The sequence below is a fragment of the Myotis lucifugus genome, unplaced genomic scaffold (genome assembly GCF_000147115.1).
Source record: "Myotis lucifugus unplaced genomic scaffold, Myoluc2.0 scaffold_33, whole genome shotgun sequence".
NCBI lineage: Eukaryota > Metazoa > Chordata > Mammalia > Chiroptera > Vespertilionidae > Myotis > Myotis lucifugus.
In genome coordinates this window covers 1,786,521-1,806,554 of record NW_005871081.1, presented here as the reverse complement: position 1 = coordinate 1,806,554, position 20,034 = coordinate 1,786,521, and the positions used below count along the sequence as shown (strand labels likewise).

The 20,034-nt window shown below is 52.0% G+C and overlaps 1 protein-coding gene across 1 annotated transcript in view; it reads left to right on the top strand.

Moving 5' to 3' along the window:
* COL4A2 (collagen type IV alpha 2 chain) overlaps nt 1-15,010 on the top strand; it is a 183,828-nt gene extending 168,818 nt beyond the window's left edge. The window contains 13 exon segments of the mRNA XM_014454193.2: nt 289-396; nt 1,166-1,273; nt 2,493-2,564; nt 3,482-3,607; nt 6,804-6,920; nt 7,396-7,459; nt 7,461-7,549; nt 7,659-7,757; nt 8,332-8,478; nt 8,625-8,741; nt 10,089-10,280; nt 11,424-11,710; nt 13,881-15,010. Of these exon segments, the coding sequence (XP_014309679.1) occupies nt 289-396; nt 1,166-1,273; nt 2,493-2,564; nt 3,482-3,607; nt 6,804-6,920; nt 7,396-7,459; nt 7,461-7,549; nt 7,659-7,757; nt 8,332-8,478; nt 8,625-8,741; nt 10,089-10,280; nt 11,424-11,710; nt 13,881-14,138 (1,784 nt within the window). The 3' untranslated portion in view covers nt 14,139-15,010.
* The last annotated feature ends 5,024 nt before the right edge of the window (nt 15,011-20,034 follow it).

Genomic DNA, 20,034 nt, shown 5'->3' with positions numbered 1-20,034 from the left:
CAATTCAGCCCATTCAGTGTGAGAGGGAACTACATGAGGGTGTCAACACCAGAGCGTGAGGACCCCTGGGTGCCAGTTTGGAGGCTGCTGATCACAGGCTCGGAGGGAAGAACTAGGTAAAAAGTCCGTTGATGAAGGAACATGTTAGCTAACCCCATTCACAACAGAAGTACAAAGTGTGGGATGGCAGCATCCTTTAACTCGCATTCCCTTGAACCCTACAAGCATGAAGCCCCAGTTCGATGCAATGCCGATGGTTTGTTCCAAGCAGCAAATCTGTGGTTACAGGTCTAAAGGGATTCTTTGGAGAGAAAGGAACAGCAGGTGACATCGGCTTCCCCGGGATAACGGGCACAGCAGGAGCCCATGGCTCTCCCGGAGTTGTCGGGCAAGCAGGTAAAGTCTCCTGTAGTCACGCAGCCTTCCTCCAGCGCACACACTCCCCTGGGCATGGCTTGACGGTTCAGCGGCCAGTGAGGCAGAGTATGGCTGAGCCCCCCAATCTCCAAAACCCCAGAACAAAGGCAGCCAATCTCACCAAGGAAGGAGTTGTCTGCTAGGATCGCACTTCACCCGAGGAAGCTTGCTCTTACGTGTTGCCCATTCACCTCGGGTCAAATACGCAGAAACAACCAACCTGGCTGTGGGGGACGCACAGGGGAGCAGTGGAGGGGGGGTGTGGCCCAGTGTCTGTCTCTCCATAAACACAGCCTAGGTTCTTGTTCCGGGATCTCGTCCATGAATTTGAATATGCAGAAATTCCTTTGGGGATCCCAAGTTAATGACCAGAAGCAAACAGTGAACTAGTTTTGTGCTTCTTGGCTTATTACTGCTTTTGCTTTGTTTGCTTCTGCCCGGGACCCGTGATTCTGACAGGCTAATCCTCCAGGGCTGGTTTCGTGGGTTCTCTCCAAACTTCTGTTTGGAAGATAGGATGAGAATAAGAAAACACAAGCTGTTCTCTCTTTGGCAAGGCTGAGCTAACCCCGCTGAACTTCAGTGTAGGATCCAAGCCACATCCATTCCCTGCTTGAAGGGAAGCTGGTCCTTTCCCAAGCACCCCCTCGTGTCCCCTGCAGGCAGGCCCTGAGGCTGGGCAGGTAACACTCTCCCAGGGTCCTCAGGGTTCCTGTGTCTGACTTATGGATGTGTCCCCCTCCCCCAGGCTTCCCAGGACTGACAGGCCAGCAGGGACCACAAGGAGACCCTGGCCGGGCCGGAGTGCCCGGCACCAAAGGAGATTATGGCTGGCCAGGTGTTCCGGGCTTACCAGGTAAGACAATCCCTCCCTTCACAGACACAAGCGCACAATGGTTCAAGAACAGATGCGCCAGTGGAGGAGAAGCACCGTTAGCCAGGCTAGCCTCCCTCCACGCTGCTTTCTCCAAGACCATGTGAGATAAAAGTCAGGTGTGTGTGTGGTTTACTGTCCACACAAAACACATCGGGAACAGGATTTGCAGTTGTCCAAGCCCATTGGTAAAAAAGACAGATATGCCAGTGTGCAGAGAAGTGCTTTGCTCCCCAGAATGATGAATGAAAACTGCCCAGAAGCCTCAAGGCCCACTCCCCAGTCAGGTCACGGGCAGTCCAGAGGGAACTGGGGCCGGGGGGGTGGGGGGGGGGGCGGACAGACACCACGCTGTTCCTCCACAGGCTTCCCAGCCTCCCACTGATCAAGGACCAGTGGAACCCGTGGCGAGATTTTAGAGAGTTATGCAGCCTGACCTGGACAGGCCACTGCTCCAGGGACAAGCCCTCCATGCTGGGCAGGCCTTGGTCAGGGACAGGCCCCCAACTGCTCTGTTGCTCAGTATTCAAGGTGACCCACCCACCTCCATACTCACTGTCCACACCACAGGAAGAATTGCCACCTGTGTCCTGTGTCCTACTTTAAATATATTTTTATTGATTTCAGAGAGGAAGGGAGAGGGAGAGAAAGATAGAAATATCAATGATGAGAATCATTGCTTGGCTGCCTCCTGCACGTCCCCTAATGGGGATCGAGCCTGCAACCCAGGCATGTGCCTTGACCAGGAATTGAACCCTGACCTCCTGGTTCATGAGTTGATGATCAACCACTGAGCTGTGCTGGCCGGGCTCCTGCATCCTACTTTAGAAATGTTTGTCCTTGAGAATCCAGAGGGATTGGAACTAATGCCAGGCTACTGGTTCCAGGCAATTTTCACAAACCAAATATGTCTAATGACTCAAGGTCCAAGGAGAGGAACGGAATGCACCACTTCCCAGTTCCCTCCGGCTCTAACGAGTCTGTAAGGATTTTAGGAAATCAATCTTTACGTTAAATGGTTCTCTCAGGTGACATAAAAGCACATCTCAGATTGTATGCTGAACTGCTTCCTGTTTGTGGGGCTTTTGAATAAATTGGATGGGTGACCGTATTATAGCAAATGAAAACATGTTGAATTATTTTAAGAGTTTCTTTCTTTGCTCTCCCATGCATGAAATAACCATGAATGAAACCCACACAGGTTCAGCGGGCAGCCGAGGCATCGGGGGATTAGACGGCTTGCCAGGCACCAAAGGCTTTCCCGGATCCCCAGGTACCCATGGCCCTTGCAACTACTCGGGGACAGGGGCAAGGGGAGGGCTGGGAGGGCCATCTAGGATGCCAGGTGTGGTGGGGGGAGTTCAGAGAGCAGGACTGCTCCGTGAGGACTGTTTGATCATCCCTGAGGCCCTGTGGACTCAGGGTCCCTGTGGTTCTAAAGACACTGAGATGGGATCCCTAAGAATCCATCCCCTTAAGTCAGACGTTGTGTTGAACAGGACCATCGGGCTTTTAGAGGGAGAGAGAAACAAATGGTGTGCTTTTTCAGCAGCATCTGTAATCTTTCATTTCATTGGCACAGGGAAGGCAGCTGGGGCCCAGTCTATAGTGGGGCTCTCCTTGTGCTTTGAAACGGATCCTGCTGTCTTAGTCAGCTTGAGCTGCTATAACAAAACACCACAGACTGCGGGGGGCGGGGGGGGGGCTCAAATGACAGACAGTTATTCCTCACAGTTCTGGGGACTGGAGGTCTGAGATCTGAGCATTGGTACAGTCGAGTCCTGGTGAGGGTCCTCTTCCTGGCTTGTACATGGCCACCTTCTCCCTACCTGGTGGGGAGAGGGAACACACTCTCTGGGGTCTCTAATAAGAACACATCCCATCCTGGGACCCATCCTCTTGACCTCATCTACATTGAATCATCTCCCAGAGGCCCCACCTCCAGAAACCATCACATTGGAAATGAGGCCTTCAACATATGCATGCTGGGGAGACAGTTCAGTTCAGAGCAATGATGTGCCAGCCTCAGGTTGTGGGACACTGAGGCCATGTAACAAACTGAGATTGATGCCGCTGACTTCCGGTTTTCCATGTTTGAGTCTCACAGAAGGGCATTACTGTTCCTTTACTTGTGAAGGTTAACGTGGCGTGGTTGAAGATGCTGACGTCCCACTGTTTAACCCTCTACAGGTGCAGACATCCACGGAGACCCGGGTTTCCCAGGTCCTGCTGGGGACAGGGGTGAGCCAGGAGAGGCCAACACCCTGCCGGGTCCTAGCGGAGCCCCGGGACAAAAGGGGGAGCAAGGAATTCCAGGTGAGGCCAGACACTTCCAACATTACCATCTGCATAACCAGAACCCGATATGCTGTTGGGTGGCCAGAGTGGGAGAGATGTGAAGTCATGCTTGTCGGATCACCCATCCGCCCTCTGAATGGGGTTAGAAAAAAGTCCCTTGAGGATGGAGATGAGACCCAGCCTGGGAGGAAGTGAGAGACCTCAGTTCCTCACGGTGCACACAATCCTGGCCATAACCCGCGCTCACACAGCATCGCAGTGTCGTGACCGGTATCACACGGCATGTATTAACATCCGACTTACACAGCATGCTGTTCAGACTCTGCAGCTGACCAGAGAGAGAGGACACAAGAGCAGGAACTAGCTTGCTTTCATTCCTGTGCGTATATGTCGGCTAAATGCCTGGCTCAATATTGGTTCAAGGTTAATAGTGTGAAACTGTAGGGTAACTCAGTTGGACCTCTGTTGAAGAAGGGTCAAGGATATCCCAAAATTACCTGGAAGGGTCCTATTACGTGTTCACCTGGGCAGCATCAGTTTCTCAGAACTCTTTGCATGTATTGTGTAGCTCCCTGCACTCTGTCAAGGGGACCTTGAGCATATCTCAGGCTCCCAAACAGCCCTGAAGCATAGTGACTCTTCTAAAGCTGTTGTCCCCTCACGAAGTCCTCGTCCTGCATGAAAGTCACGGTAGCCCAGTGACAGGTGGCTTCTGAGTGGTCCTGGAGGCTGGAGCAGACCCTTCACTCTGCCCACCGGGCCGCTGGGGAGAGAGAATGGTGACTTTCAGGGGTGACATTCACCAATGGCTGGTCAGGACCCGCACTCCTCTAAGTATCGGGAAATAATGTCAATCTGCAGGAGTTTCCGAAGCTCCAATTTGCAGCCTCAATTATTTCTGCAGCTGATGTTCGGACTTCGGATCAGGATTTGCCTAGGAGTTTTACAAAATGGCCTTTCAGCGATCTTGCATTAGGCAGGGCTTTTATTTCAATACTGAGGGACATTCGTGGGGGCCACAGAGAAAACAGTTATTTTGACCCTGATTGCAGCAAACTAACTCGTGCTCATACCCTGTCCCCAGTAAGAGAGGCCTAGACACTGTAGTTAGTGAAGTTCAGTATGTTTTCTTGGGAATCTGGCCAATGTGGAGCTTCTAACCCAAGAGTTTTGCCGTTAGTCACTGCCACTCACCATCTCTTTCAGTTCCTTTGTGACAATAGTTAGAAGCAGCTCAGTTGGTGTCAATTTATATCAAACTCCAGATGGCGGCTAATTAATCCCCTTGATCAAGTAAACGCGCTTGCTTATTGCCTGTAACTAGTGAGACCAAGACAACACCTCTCTAAACGCTTCTCCTGGCACGCGCTTTGTACCACCCGGAATTTGCAGAAACAGTATCCTGTCCCCTGTGCTTGGCGCCAGACCCTCCCAATGTGAAAGTCTCTTCATGTTGCTGATCAATCGGGATTAGTCATGAAGCCACGTGGGGGACACAAGAGACCACTGTCTCACAGATCATCACTGTATGGTCCCAGCTCACTCTTCCCTCTACATAGAGATGATGGACCTGGATACTGTGGCGTTCTGGTTTTTTGCGGCGTTCTAGTACTAACCTGAGTCCCCAGACCTTAAGGCAAAACAAATACTCATAGGACAATTGGGGGAGAAACTAGTCCCCGTCCCTGCTGGCCATTTGTCTTGCCATTTCCTGGGCAGCAGCCATGCCCACCTGGCACAGAAGAGCACCCATAAAATGTTGTGCTGGCGAAAGCACAGGGAGGAATATGATGCCCACAGACAATCCTTAGATGAATACGATGCCCACAGACAATCCTTAGGTGAGGATTGCCCTCCAGGGTCTGTCCTTGATTGGTGCCGAAGGGCTCCAGCCTTTGACCTAAATGCAGTCGATTCTTGCTACTTGCAGGAGTTGTGCTCTATAAAATTGCTGCAAACACTGAATTAAGGAATACCGAACCATTGCTTCTAATGGGAGTGCAGGGTTTGGTTCCTGCAAGCCCCATTCACATATTCATCCACTGATCAAATCATAACTTTGTTGTATGTATCTTTCTGGTGAAAGGCACCTTATTCAATATAAATTGTTGATGGATTAACATTGACATCATGCCATCAGCCCTATAACTCATGCCTGAAGGAAGCTCATCTAACATACGTTTCCTTTTTGTTGGTTTGTTTGTTTGTTTTTAATATATATATATTTTATCCTCACCAGAGGGATATGTTTTTATTGAATTTTTTATTTTATTTTTTTTTTTAGAGAGAGGAAGGGAGAGCGGGGAAAGAGAGAGACAGACAGATGGATGTGAGAGAGAAACATTGATTGCTTGCCCCCCACACACACCCCCACCCAGGATCAAACCCACAACCTTTCAGTGCATGGGACGATGCTCCAACCAACTGAGACACCTGGCCAGGGCCTAACACGTTTTCCACGTGAGGCACCTGAGCTTAGGAACACCAGACAGCACTTTGGCACTGTGCTTGGGGACCAGTGTAAACAGTGAAATCACCAACAAGAAGCACAAACATGCAAAAATCGTGGCACTAAATAGACACAAAAGGATCCTTGTTTACACTGAGTTGCATGAGGACCTCAGCAGGGACTGAAATTTCCTGCCTCTCCTGCTTGTGCAGGAGTGCCGCGAGGATTGATTTAGAGTCACCATAAACCTTAGTGCACAGGCCAAATGCAAGTACAGAATCTGTGAGCAATGAGGATGGGCTCTGTCCATAGTGGGACCCAAGACACTGAAGTGGCCACAGGGAGAACTGAAAATGTCAAGGTGGTCCAGAGCCTCCTCTTGCCAATACTGGAAACTTCTGTCCCATCACAAGTGCTGGTGGAGCCAGCAGACCTCACTGCTCAGGTGATGCCGCCCGGGCAGGCCGGCGGGGGGGGGGGGGGGGAGCACGGTGAAGCAGTCTCTGAGCAAGTAGCCTCCTGTGAGAATGAGATCCAAGCAGAGGTGGGTCCAAGGGACCCTCTCAGCAGCAGACGGGGCTGGTGGAAGTGGGGGCTCCAAGGCCACTGCCTCCCTCTACCCACCCCAAGAACTGTGCTCGGCGTTCCCTTCCGCCACCGCCTCTCCTGGGCTGTGCTCCTGGACAGGTGATAGCGGGCGGGGAAACAGCACATGAAGAAGTCGATGCCGAAACTAACAGCAACCCCTCCTGTTTCCCTCCTCAGGGGAACGAGGCCCAGTTGGGAATCCAGGACAACAAGGGTTTCCAGGGTTCACACCCCCTTCCAACATCTCTGGGTCACCTGGTGACCAAGGGGCCGCGGGGATATTTGGCCTGAAAGGTAAGCAGGGCTCTCACTTCGCACTTTGGGGCCCACACACCAGGCCCGGCTCTGGGCTTCCACTCGTGTGAGGGTCTAGCTCACAGAGACAGAAAGGAGAATGGGGGTCGCCGGGGCTGGGGAGGGGGAAGGGGAGTTAGTGTGTAATGGGGACAGAGTTTCCGTTTAGGTTGATGGAAAAGTTCTGGGGGAGTTGGTGGTGATGATTGTATAACATGAATGTACTTAATGCCATGAAACATGGTTAGAACGATAAATGTGTGCCACTTGTATTTTACCGCAATCAAAAGAAAAAAGGTGCCCAGTGTTGCAAACTTGCTGAAGACCGTCCCCTACATGGATGGCTTTCTGTCTGGCCTCCTGGGTGCTCCACCACCACCACCCCCCACCCCCCCGCTGTGAGTCCTGCTCCCCATGGCCATGATGGTGCCTTCCTCCTGCTTAAACCCCCCTTTCTTGTGACTCATGTCGACAGGTTATCCAGGCCCCCCGGGGCCACCGGGGCCTGCTGCTTTTCCCGGAAGCAAAGGCGAGGAGGGAGCCCTGGGGCTCAGGAAACCCAGGACAAAGATGGGGTGGGGACCCAGGCCCCAGGGCCGGCCTGCGTGTTCGTGTCCCAGGAGAAAAAGGTAACTGCCCACACGAAGGGGTCCTGTCCTTGGGGAGGCCGGCAGCAGTGGGCAGAGGTGCTGGCGCCCCGCCCAGGCAGGTGTCCTTAATGTCCTCCTTGTCTCGAAGGGCCCAGAGGGGAGCAAGGATTCATGGGCAACATAGGAATCACCGGAAGTGTGGGCGACCGAGGCCCCAAGGGACCCAAAGGAGAACGAGGACTCCCAGGTAAGTGGCCGTGGGCATGTCTGCGCCCTCTCAGATCGGCTGCTGCCCAGAGTGGCCTCCAGAACAATTCCTGCCCCTCGGGGCATGGGGGCTCTACAGTCAGCTTTTGTCAAGTGCAAAGAGGAAAGCAAGATGGTGTCTGCAGGCACTCACACGGGTGAAGGAACGTAATTCTTGGGGCCCGGCTGGTGTGGCTTGCTGGTTAGAGTGTTGGGCCAAGCACTGAAGGGTCACAGGTTTGATTCCCGGTCAAGGGCACATACCTGGATTGCAAGTTCGATTCTCTCTCACTCTCTCTCCCCTCTTTCTTTCCTCCCTTTACTCTCTCTAAAAATCAATGGAAAAGATATCCTTGGGTGATGATTAACAAAACAAAAGAAAGAAAGAAATTCTTGGAAGGGCAGGCACTGAGCGGCCTTTTAGATGAGTTTTTACTGCCCATCTTCGTCTCTAGGAAGTAAGAGTGTTCTAGAAAGCTCCAAGGTTGGTTTCAACAAGTAAACAATGGGATAGAAATCAGAGCAAGAAAGCAAGTGGTCCCCCGTGTCAACTGGCCTTCCTTTTTCCTTTCCAGGCACTCCCGGTCCTTTGGGATCCCCAGGGATTGCAGGATTCCCCCCGCAGATGACTATCCAGCCGGGACCAGTGGGTCCGCAGGGAAGAAGAGGCCCCCCGGGGATGCAGGGAGAGATGGGACCCCAGGGTCCCCCAGGAGAACCAGGTAGGAGCCCTGCTGTAGGGCCACCAGGGAAAGGCTCCTTGTCTTATTTGCTTTGTTTTCACTGCTGTTTTCTCACTGAAAAGCATTTGTTAAGCCTCAGTGCCTCTCTTCCCGAGTCACTCACACCTGTTTCGGTGACTCTGCAGGCTTCCGCGGAGCTCCAGGGAAGGCAGGGCCCCAGGGAAGAGGCGGTGTGTCTGCCAACCCCGGATTCCGAGGAGACCTGGGGCCCATGGGGCACCAGGGGCCGCTGGGCCAGGAAGGTGAGTGATGGACGATGAAAGGGGGCAGCGGGCAAGGGCTTCTTCCAGGCCCGCCGCGGTCTGACAAATGGACTGTGGTGTGTAAGGAGGGAGTAAAGGAGCGCTGAGAGAGACGCGCATAGAGAAGAGGCTGCACCCCTTCTGCTCTGAAACCCCAGCTCAGCTCCCAGGACCCTCACTGCAGCCTTGGTCCTGGGTGCACGCCCTAACACCTACACCCAGCAGAGCACCTGGGCCCAGGAGAGCACCTGGGCCCAGCAGAGCACCTGGCACAGAACCTCCAGGACAGGCTGGCTTCTTTCCTTCCTCTGAGGCCTGTGTGGGTGCCTCTGAGAAGGAAGCACCTGACATACCTGAGAGATAAGATTTGTAAAGATCTGAAGGCTGAGACAATGAGAGGAAAGAAACCAATTACATCAACAGGAGTCTCGTATTACTAATTTCTTAAAATTATTTGTACATGTGCAGGATGGGATAGGCCAGAAATAATAGCTAGTCATGCAAAAAAAAAAAAAATGTTGAGATGTCATCCACCTGTGCTTGTCACAGTATGAGGCTGCATTATCAGCTCCCACATCTCAGGAAGCAGCAATCTGCTACCCTCCGGATGGACTCACCCACGGCCGGATTGTGTAACATGGGGGATGCACATCTGGAGACGCACATGGACAGATAGGAGCCATCCAGGCGAGGAGACCGAGACAGCGCAGGGCAGAGGGGATGTCCTAATGAGAAAGGGAAAGTGGCGAGAGTGAAAATGCCCTTGCAGGGGAGAGGTCATGGGAGCACGATCAGGACAGCTAATGTCAAACACTTGAAGGGTTGTCCTGTTGAAGGCAGAGTAGACATTCTGTCCTCTGACGGGAGAATCCAGCCTCCGGAGTGGGTATTTCTAGCCCCAGGATGGCCCAAGTGTGCATTGAGCTGCCTCTCCCCAAGCATCCAGGAAAGGGAGGCCTGCCGCTGGGGGTAGAGGAGCCCATTGGTTGGGCCTGCGCACTAAGGTTTATGTAGACTCCACCATTGTAAGGAGGCTGGACTTTGATACATCTGGGGCCCCTTCCAGGTGTTCTAGTCCTTGCTCAGCACTACTGCAAGGGAAAAGCGCATGAGACCGCCAAGTCCGTGCCCTTGTTCAGTGCCCTCACCGTCATCACTGCATGCTTACTGAGCACAGAATGTAGGTCAAGTCCTCCCCAGGAGACACTGGTCTACAAAGGCAGAGCCACGGGCACCTGGGCCTCCAGAGAAAGCCAAGCGACAGCTGTAGGTGTTGCCATGTGCTGTCAGCCACGGGCTGAGGTCTACATGGCAGCTGAAAGGCGGCTCTTTCCTTTCGGAATCTAGGGGAGCCAGGCCGGCCTGGGACCCCTGGCCTGCCCGGCATGCCCGGCCGCAGCGTCGGCATCGGCTACCTCCTGGTGAAGCACAGCCAGACAGACCAGGAGCCCATGTGCCCGGTGGGTATGAACAAGCTGTGGAGTGGATACAGCCTGCTGTACTTCGAAGGCCAGGAGAAAGCCCACAACCAGGACCTGGGTAGGTACCACCCGCCAGTCCCCGAGGCCAGCCAGCTGCAGGTGGTCAAAACTGAATGGCCACAGTGAGGCTCATGAATCCTCTACAGATGAGCTTCTCCTGGGGTTTCAGAAAGGGTTAAAATGGCCTTTGGTGCCCTCAGGTGAGGACAATGGAGACCTGCCCTTAACTCCAAGGAGCCTCCCACGGGCTCCCATGAGTCCCAGCCTTGTGCTGGCTCCTCTCTGCCCGGAAGCCACCAGCTGCTTCACCTCCTTACTTTTTGCCCCCAAGTTCTGTAAACAGTCGGGCTGGGCTCATGAGGGCCTGGGGGTCACATAGAACCCCCAGGAAAATGGATATGTGGGAGGGTGTGCTCGGATTTATTCAAGTAAACCTGGTTGCCAGAAGGAATTACAATGGCTTGAAAGCACACGGACATTAAACGCTGGGGCCCAGGGGGAGGGTGTCTCCGTCTGAGGCCTCTGTGGAGGGGACCACGGTGGGAAAACCTGTCCTGCTGAGCCCCGACGGTGTGTGCACATTCCTGTGCATGTGATCTCCTTCCGGAATAAGTTTATTTAGGTGGGGCAAAGGGAAAGGGCCTAAAAGAGAGGTGGGGACCAGGGCCAAGGAGGCAGCCTGGGCGCTCGGCAGCTGCTGAAGGTGGAGCACACGCATGGCCCTGAGCGTGTGCGCAGCCGATGGGAAAGGGAACCTGCTGGACTAAGTAGTTCCTCTGGCCTGAGGAGAGTTGATGTTTTACCGGAAACAATAGTTATTTGCAGGTGGAAGTGGCCAGCGTCCTTCTGGGAGGGTGCTGTGGGGTGTGATGAGCTGGGCCCTCATCTCGGATGCCACTGGGGGTTTCTCCGGGCTGGTGCTTTAAGACCCCCAAACATGGGCCTCACCTGGGGTGCTGTTTGTAAAGATGCCACCCCCCGCTGACCCCGCTTAGTGCAGAGGTGTGTGTGAGAACATCTAGCAGCGCAGGACTAACATGCCAGTGTAACCTGTTCCCCCAAAATGGGAATTGGCTCGGTCCCCCAGTGCACAGCTGAGCCCCTCCAAATGGCCCCTGGGGCAGGTCCCTGATGTGGGGGAGCCCAGGCGTGCCTGGAGGAGCATCGTCCAGCTGCACTCAGCTGGGACCTCCTTTTGCAGGGCTGGCGGGCTCCTGCCTGGCTCGGTTCAGCACCATGCCCTTCCTGTACTGCAACCCTGGGGACGTCTGCTACTACGCCAGCCGCAATGACAAGTCCTACTGGCTGTCCACCACCGCCCCGCTGCCGATGATGCCCGTGGCCGAGGACGAAATCAAGCCCTACATCAGCCGCTGCTCGGTGTGCGAGGCCCCGGCCGTGGCCATCGCCGTCCACAGTCAGGACGTCTCCATCCCCCACTGCCCGGTCGGGTGGCGGAGCCTGTGGATCGGATACTCCTTCCTCATGGTACGTGGTGCTTGCCAGCGCTCTCTCAGAACATGGAACCAGGTAGCAATCGAGTTCCTCTCCCAACCACACCCTGGCTGGGGAAGCAGCAAGAACAACTGCCAAAAATACTCAGACAGTTGTTCACGGCACAGGGGCACCTGGCCTGGGAGTGAGGGAGAGCCGGAATACAGCCTGTACATTTACCTGCGCTTTGTTGCCTGAGCCACGGGGCTGAGGCCTGGGCTACCCCCACCCAGAGGGGACCCATTCATTTGCCAACAAGCCTTTGTCATTAGGATACATTTGGCTCGTTATCCATCTTCCTAAGCAGAACACGAAAGGTAAAGCTCTTCTGGCTTATCCTACGGCTAAACATAGGGAAGAATTTTATCCAGAATCCTAAGCATCTCATGTAGAATCTATCTAGAACCTAAAGTGCCCTCAAGATACTTTCATTAACAAGTCAGTTTAAAGCAGATATGTGTATGCTGATGAGGAAAAGCCTGGAATCCCACTGTCAGATCACCTTTGGGTATAAATAGAGAACTCGGGTTTGGCCAGCCTATGTTTAGCTTAGCTTTAAGGGAAGTGACTGCACCAGGGAGTGTCCCTTACAATTTCCCTGCCTACTCCACCATTGTAGGGGGCAAGGAAAGTCCAGTGGAGGCAGCGGGCCTTCTGCTTAATTTATATTGATTGTGAATGTCATAACCCCATCATCACTCCAGCCATGGTGACATGTTAAATATTTCATAAATAACAATAACATAATATATAACTGGATGCACAGAAACTCAGAACGCTTACTCTGCCTGGCTGGTCCCAGCTCTGAGGCTTCCAGCCTGATGCTTCCCCCAGACCCCGTCCTGGCTGCCCCCGGGCTCTCCCCTGGGGACCCTTTTCCAGGGCTTGGCAGCTCCCGGGCATGGCCTCAGCTCTCTCAGACCAAAGTGGGGCCTGAGATGCCTCGTGAAGATATGTCTGCTTCTCCCGGCCTGTTTACAAAAACAAGAGCGTGGTAGCTCTGGCTGGAAAGGCGTCTGCATTTTGTGAGCAGAAAACTTTTCAAAGGTTTTTGTGTTTTGCTGGTGCCTGCCCAAATACAGGCACCTCTTTTATTCCCTGCAAACTGAGACTGAGATTTTCCTGTTCTAAATGAACAGATTCTGACACCCACTCACCATTCAAAGCTTACCCTGCCAAGCCAAAGGGCAGTCTGTCATAGATCAGCTTTGTGATCCAGGGGCCTAGCATGCACCTTCATAGGAGCTAAAAATGTTCGTGAAGCAAAAAGGAAGCAGAACTTGAAAGTGGCAAAGAAAATACCCTCTGACACTTGGCCTCGTCTCCCAGCCAGCAGCTGCTGGGTCACCTCCAGGGACTAATTGCTTAACCAACAACCCTCTGATTAGAAAAAAATTTAATTACACGAGTAGTACCTGTTCATTGCTGAAAAATCAGCAAGTAGAGATGAGATCTTCTAAGAAAACGAATGAAAAACACTCATATAGACTCCCTCCCTCTTCATAAAGGGTAACAGAGGAGGGGCGGGGAGGGGTCGCTTTGGGGAGAGATGCTTATTTTTAACTTAACCTCAGAAGCTGACCCACATCTTGATTTTATTTTTTCTTTAAATAATGGTATCCCTTCTCTCAGGCAAATGCTTCATTCTTTGAGTGGGTGATTGGGGAGATGATATTTTTGCCCCCAAATGTAGTCAACTATATCTACTGCTTTTGCCATATATATATATATATAGCGGAAGGGAGAGGGAGGGAGGGATAGAAACATCAAGGATGAGAAAGAATTCTTAGTCAGCTGCCTCCTGCACGCTCCCTACTGGAGATTGAGCCCACACCCAGGCATGTACCCTGACCAGGAGCCACACCAGATGGTCACTGCTTTTGCTTTTGTTCTAGTTGTCACTTAATAACACATCGGGACTGTCCATTTATGTGCACGAACCCTACCCTGCAGCATGCCTGCTACCCAGCTCTGCTTCCTACATGTCTACCCCGATTTACTTAGCCAGGCCCCTAGCAGTGAAGGGCATGTTGCAGGTGGTCTGTGTTAACACAGACAGATGCTCACGGTGGTGGTTCAGTTAGGGGGAAGTGCATCACTTACAGTCTGCCCCGGTCTGTCCCAGGTGAGTGTGCTCACAGCCCCCCTCTCTCCTTCCCCTCAGCACACAGCCGCAGGCGATGAAGGTGGTGGCCAGTCGCTGGTGTCGCCAGGCAGCTGTCTGGAGGACTTCCGTGCCACGCCTTTCATCGAGTGCAACGGAGGCCGTGGGACCTGCCACTACTTCGCCAACAAGTACAGCTTCTGGCTCACCACCATCCCCGAGCAGAGCTTCCAAGGCTCGCCCTCTGCCGACACGCTCAAGGCGGGGCTCATCCGGACGCACATCAGCCGCTGCCAGGTGTGCATGAAGAACCTGTGATGGACGCGCCGGGCTCGCAGGCGCCGCCCCACCCGGACACACTTCTCTGCAGGTTGATATTCAGCTGGGGCCACGTTGGTGCTTATTCTTAATTTATTACCTCAGGTGCTGACCCAAAAGTTGATTTCAGTTTTTTCTGTAAAAACAAACAAACAAAGGTCACCAAAGGAATTCAGCACCAGTACTTATATCAAATAGCCACTTGTCATCCATTCATAGGTGCTAGCCACGGTCTCCACTCTGCAGAGTGAAGCCCTCCTCCGACACTGCAACCCTCCGAAATGGAAAACTATTAACAGCCCAGCACTCCCTGTCAGGCCGCACTAGACTATTAGGCGCTAAGTGTAACTAACTTCTTAACATGTACCTCTGTAGTCACCACACTCTCAAACTCCGCAGACAGCCCACTCATTTAACTCATTTAATGGGGTGGTATAGACAAATGAAGCCATACAGCCTGAGGGCTCCTGAACTCATTGCCACTGTTCCCACATGAGGGTCTCCGGGGGACGGACCCGACCCTGCCCACTAAGCCAACGCAATGACTCAATGACAGCATGATCTTCTCCCAAATCTGTTGGTGTGAATTATCCTAACCCCCTCAAGACCAAGAAGACACTGATAGTCACACACCAGCTGTCATTCTTTCCACCACAGCCTTACAGGTCACTGGGTTTGGCAAAACTCACATAGAAACAAAGACCTTCTAACTGTCTGTTGTCAGCCAGGCTACTTGACGGCAAACTCCGGTCAGAAGTGATGTTTCTTCTGCCCCCTGGCCGCCCTGGAGATTGACCCTCCATTTTTTTTGTACAATGTCCTCTATCATGAACGTAAAATAAAAGTTGGTTTTGAACATTTTTATACCCTCAGTTGTTGGCTGCCTTAATTTTCTCAAGTCTATAGAGCACAGAATTTGCTGTGACCCGGAGACACTGCATCTGTTGCAGGTGGTCTGTGTTGCAGGTGGTCTGTGCTGAGTTAGGTGCTGAGCCACACAGGGCCCTGGAGCTATGTCCTTGAGTTTTGTTAGACTTGAACCGAAGTCTGTGGTATTGTCATTCCGTTCTCAGGGACCGGTCTGTGTGTTTATAATGCATTCATGTTTGCAGAAAGCACCCTAACCATCACACAAGGAATTAGGGGTTTCCAAAGCCCTTCCCTTCATTTCAATATGACATCCCAAGTCAAATCTCAGTATTTCCAAGAAATAGTCTCCAAGACCCATTTCTGCCTTTGGGTTTTTTCCTGGGACCCAGCTGACCCTTGGGAACCCAACTCACAGAATTTAAATTTACCCTTTAAAAGTCAATCTCATAGTAAACTTTTTCAGAGAATAATTTCCACCTAACAAAATAAGTATCCCACCTGATAACGTTATTTGAAAGAGGTCAGCAGCCCTTTGGCTTGCACTTCCCCCGAAGCTGACTGAGACAAGGACTCTGCAGAGGAGGGTTATTCAGGGACATGGTTCCAGGGAATAGAGTGGGCCCTGGGCAGAGTGAACCCAGGAAGGAGGGCACCTTACGAAGGGGGCTACTGCCCTTAGCAATTTAGGGTTTTATCCTGCTGGGGACCTGCTAAGGAAGGCCACAGAAGAAGCCTCAGATTGTCCCGCCCAGGCATAGGAGAGGGACATTTGCAATCTCCAGTTCTTGCCCCCAGTGGTCAGGGTTGCCTAAGACTGTCAGCACTCACATGCCTGAGTGGGCTCCGGCAGCATCCCACGTGGAGGTAGTAAAGCTGATGCAAGGTAGCTAGCTACACCTGTACACAGCTGGTTTCCATAGCAACAGCTGTAGTAGCGAGATGGGTTAAGAGGCTGAGGCCAGCACTGGAAAGATGCCCAGCACAGCACCTCTCCACAAAGCTTTTGGAGGCAGTTGTTTATTTAGACTCCAATCCCCACAATCAAAGGAGCAGACACCAAGTTTGTCACTGTCCTGACAAACTTGGTTTAGATTTGATGCCTCTGTGGTTTACACTTCAGAGTTAGGTGCTGAGCCACAAAGGGCAGGGCACCAGCATCCTCCCTAGCGAGACATACGCCCAGTAGCTCCTGACACCCTCCCCACCTGCAGGCTGACTCTTTTTTTTTTTTTATTGATTAAGATATTACATATGTGTCCTTATACCCACGTTACCCCCTTTTTTAAACCAAAAAAGAAAAAAAAAAGTTATTTTCAATTTTGGTCCCTATTCCCGGTTTCCCCTTACCCCCCCCACCCGGTTCATGCCCCCCCCCCCCCCCCCCCCGTTGTCCGTGTCCATTGGTTAGACCTATATGCTTGCATGTAAGTCCTTTGGTTGATCTTTCCCCCTCACCCCCACCCTCCCCTACCTTCCCTCCAAGGCCCGACAGTCCAATCAATGCCTCTCCGTCTCTGGATCAGTCCCTGTTCATCAGTTTATGATGTTCATTATATTCCACAAATGAGTGAGATCATGTGGTATTTATCCTTCTCTGACTGGCTTATTTCACTTAGCATAATGCTCTCTAGTTCCATCCATGCTGTGGCAAATGGTAAGAGTTCCTTTTTCTTCTTCCTCTTCTTAAAGAATACCTTTCAGCATTTCATATAATGCTGGTTTGGTGGTGATGAACTCCTTTAGCTTTTTCTTATCTGTGAAGCTCTTTATCTGACCTTCAATTCTGAATGATAGCTTTGCTGGATAAAGTAATCTTGGTTGTAGGTTCTTGCTATTCATCACTTTGAATATTTCTTGCCACTCTCTTCTGGCTGCAGGCTGACTCTTAGGGGGACTTGCAGAACGCAGGGCAGACTCACAGAGCCCTGCCTCCCGTCCACGGCCAAGTTCGAGAACGAAGGGCAGCTGGGGTGGAAGCAGGCTCAGAAGCTGTGGGTCATGCAATGGCATAAACTGGCTATAAAACTGCAGCCATTTCCAAAGAAGCCGTTTCATCATATGGGGTCAGGGTCCAGCTTCTCTGCCACACAGGGGAGTCAAGGGGTGAATGAGGCCACCAGAGGGCGAGGCCAAGGAGGATGCTGGGAATTGCCCCTGGAGACACACACACTGTGCATCCTGGAGGTGACGGTGGCCCTCCCCAGGCCGACCAGTCCTGAACAGGGGGTTGGGGGTGTAGGACCTGCCTTGTTCACCTCACAGAGAAGCCAGCAGCCCTGGGCCTGTCAGACTAGCCCTAGGAGATGGCTTCTAGGCCTGCATGACTTTCTCCAATGGAAGCAACTGGATGAAGGGATACAATGCGGGATGGCTCCTCTTGTCTTGGGCAGTGGGTATCTGCCAATTAGAGACCGGAACCCCCAAGAACAACCCTGGCAAAACACAAGCACAGCAGCCAATGGAATAGAGCATTTGAAGCCCAGAGTCAGGTTCCCAGCTGCCCTAACCTGGAAGGGTGTGGACTTGGGTGAGACCTGGGTATGCATCCTTTCCAGCCATGGGGGACTCTGGCCTTAGACACACCTTTCCTTGCTCTGGGCTTCGGGCCTCACACCTTCAAACCCCATGCCTTCCAGACCCTCTTCCTGGGGGAGGTGCCTGTGAGTTCAAGGCCAATCCAAGGGAAGGGAGGGCAGGGAGCAACACCGATGCTTGCAGACTAGGCGGTCACCTGCTCAGAAGTTACTACAAAGGGGCATCCTCAGCCCAGCAGCTTTCAGAACAGACACACTGCAGGCCCCACAGCTCCATCCGCTTCCGACAGTGCAGGTCCAAAGGGTCCAGCTTTGAGACGTGGGGAGGATCAGAGACCACTTCAGGCCACAGAGCGAAAGTGCTCATGGACGGGCAGGTAGGAGGGCCAGGGAGGCAAGAGGGCCACTAGGCCAAATTACATTTTAAAAGTGTCGCCCAGACTCCCCCAGCCACAGATTTGCCTCCAAAACATTCCAAACACCTGGAGGGGTTCTCAGACACAGGCTGCTGGGTTCCAAGGCCTTGCCTTCCTCAAAGTAATTTACAGCTGGCCCTTGAATGATACAGGCTTGAACTGCACAGGTCTACTTACACACGGGTTCTTTTCAATAAATTGTACAGTTCTGTAAATGTATTTTCTCTTCCTTATGACTTTCTTAATAACAGTTTCTTTTCTCTACTTTATTGTAAGGGTAGAGTATATAATACATTTAACATAAAAAAAATGTGTGTTCATTGGCTCCTTATGCTATTGGTACGACTTCCGGTCAACAGAAGGCCATTAGTGGTTATGTTAGAGGGAGTCAAAAGTTATATGCAGGTTTTTGACTGTGTGGGGCTCAGCACCCAGCCCCCGCTCTGTTTAAAGGTCAAACTGTGGTTGGCATCCCACACTCAGCACGCTACAGAATCAGGGTCACAGGAGCATGGAAGAGGCAGAAGTCACTTTCACTTCCCCTTCTCTCTGGAGGACAAACACCATCTCTCTGATCCATGTCACTGGCTTCAAGGACCGGGCTTACCTCTGTTATAGGGAAACTGTATGCTGGAGGTGCGTGGCTGCCAGACATTTGTGTGAGAGGATTTTTCTGGCACAGAAGGCAGCTCTGTTCAAACCAGGATGTCAGATTCAGAAAGGACAACGATGCACTTTTTGTTTGTTTTAATCCTCACCTGAGGATATTTTTTCCATTGATTTCCAGAGAGCATGGAAGGGAGGGAGAAGGGGGGGAGAGAGACAGAGATAGAGATAGAGATAGAGATAGAGATAGAGATAGAGATAGAGATAGAGATAGAGATAGAGATAGAGAGATAGAGATAGAGAGATAGAGATAGAGATAGAGATAGAGATAGAGATAGAGATAGAGATAGAGATAGAGATAGAGATATAGAGATAGACATCAACGCAAGAGACACATCATCTGGTTGGCTCCTGCATGCTGGGGAACCTGAATGAGGTACGTGCCCTTGACCAGGAATCAAACCCGTGACCCTTCAGTCCAAAGGCCGGCCTCTAACCACTGAGTCAATCTAGCCAGGGTGACAAAGCTGTACTTTTAAGTAACCAGTGTAGCAGCCTGGGAAAAGGGGAAACCATGACTTACAGCATCCAGATTACAACATACTCAACCCAAAACTTCCCTGAAAAAGCAAAAAGCCTCAAGGGCACCAGGAGACATCCAACCAGGAGATACTGTTGAGAAGGTTTTTATCTGTCTGAGGACATGTCAGCACCCTAGGTGAAAAGCTGCAGCACAGCAGACTAACCTGTGGCCTCCCAGCCCCAGGGCAGCTGCATTTGTACAAAGGGGTGGAAGGAATGTTTGAGGACACCAGCAAACCCACGTCCAGCAGAGAAATCCCCTCCCTCTCCACCCGCTGACTCACGAGGCTGACCAGCCTGAAGCTTCCTCAGAACTGGTTCCCTGATAGGGAATTAGACCCACATGAGGTCATGACCAGAACCCTGTGAGCAGACTTGGATCTGAGGACCAAACCCCCTAATGAGAGAGAGCCCAGGCTGTGCCCTTGGAACAGAGCCCAGAGTGAAGCCTCTTTTTAGGACAATAATAACAGGTGAAACGCTTAAGTGTCGTAAATGGGGAATGTTGCATCCCCAGGCAATCTCCCGTTCCCGGACACTAGCCGGGGGTGCTCAGAGCAGATGGGCAAGGGAATCCGATGGGCAAGGGCCTTGAGAATACATGCAGCCAGCCCTGCCTTCAAGCATGAAATAATTCATAGGATGCTTTTTTCCCTCCACAGCATTCAAAGACAAGCTCCTGGGTCTCCCTGGGTAGCACGTTTCCCAGCTGTGTCACCAAAAAGATGCACTTGACAGAAAATTAATACAACTTCTGCCCATGCAATGGCATATTAAACCAAATCAATGAAAAGTAATCAGCCAAATGGATCCATTTTCATTTTCAACAGGCTACCGTTGTGAAATTGAAATTTGAGGCCTTGAGATCATGAGCAGTAGTAACCGGAC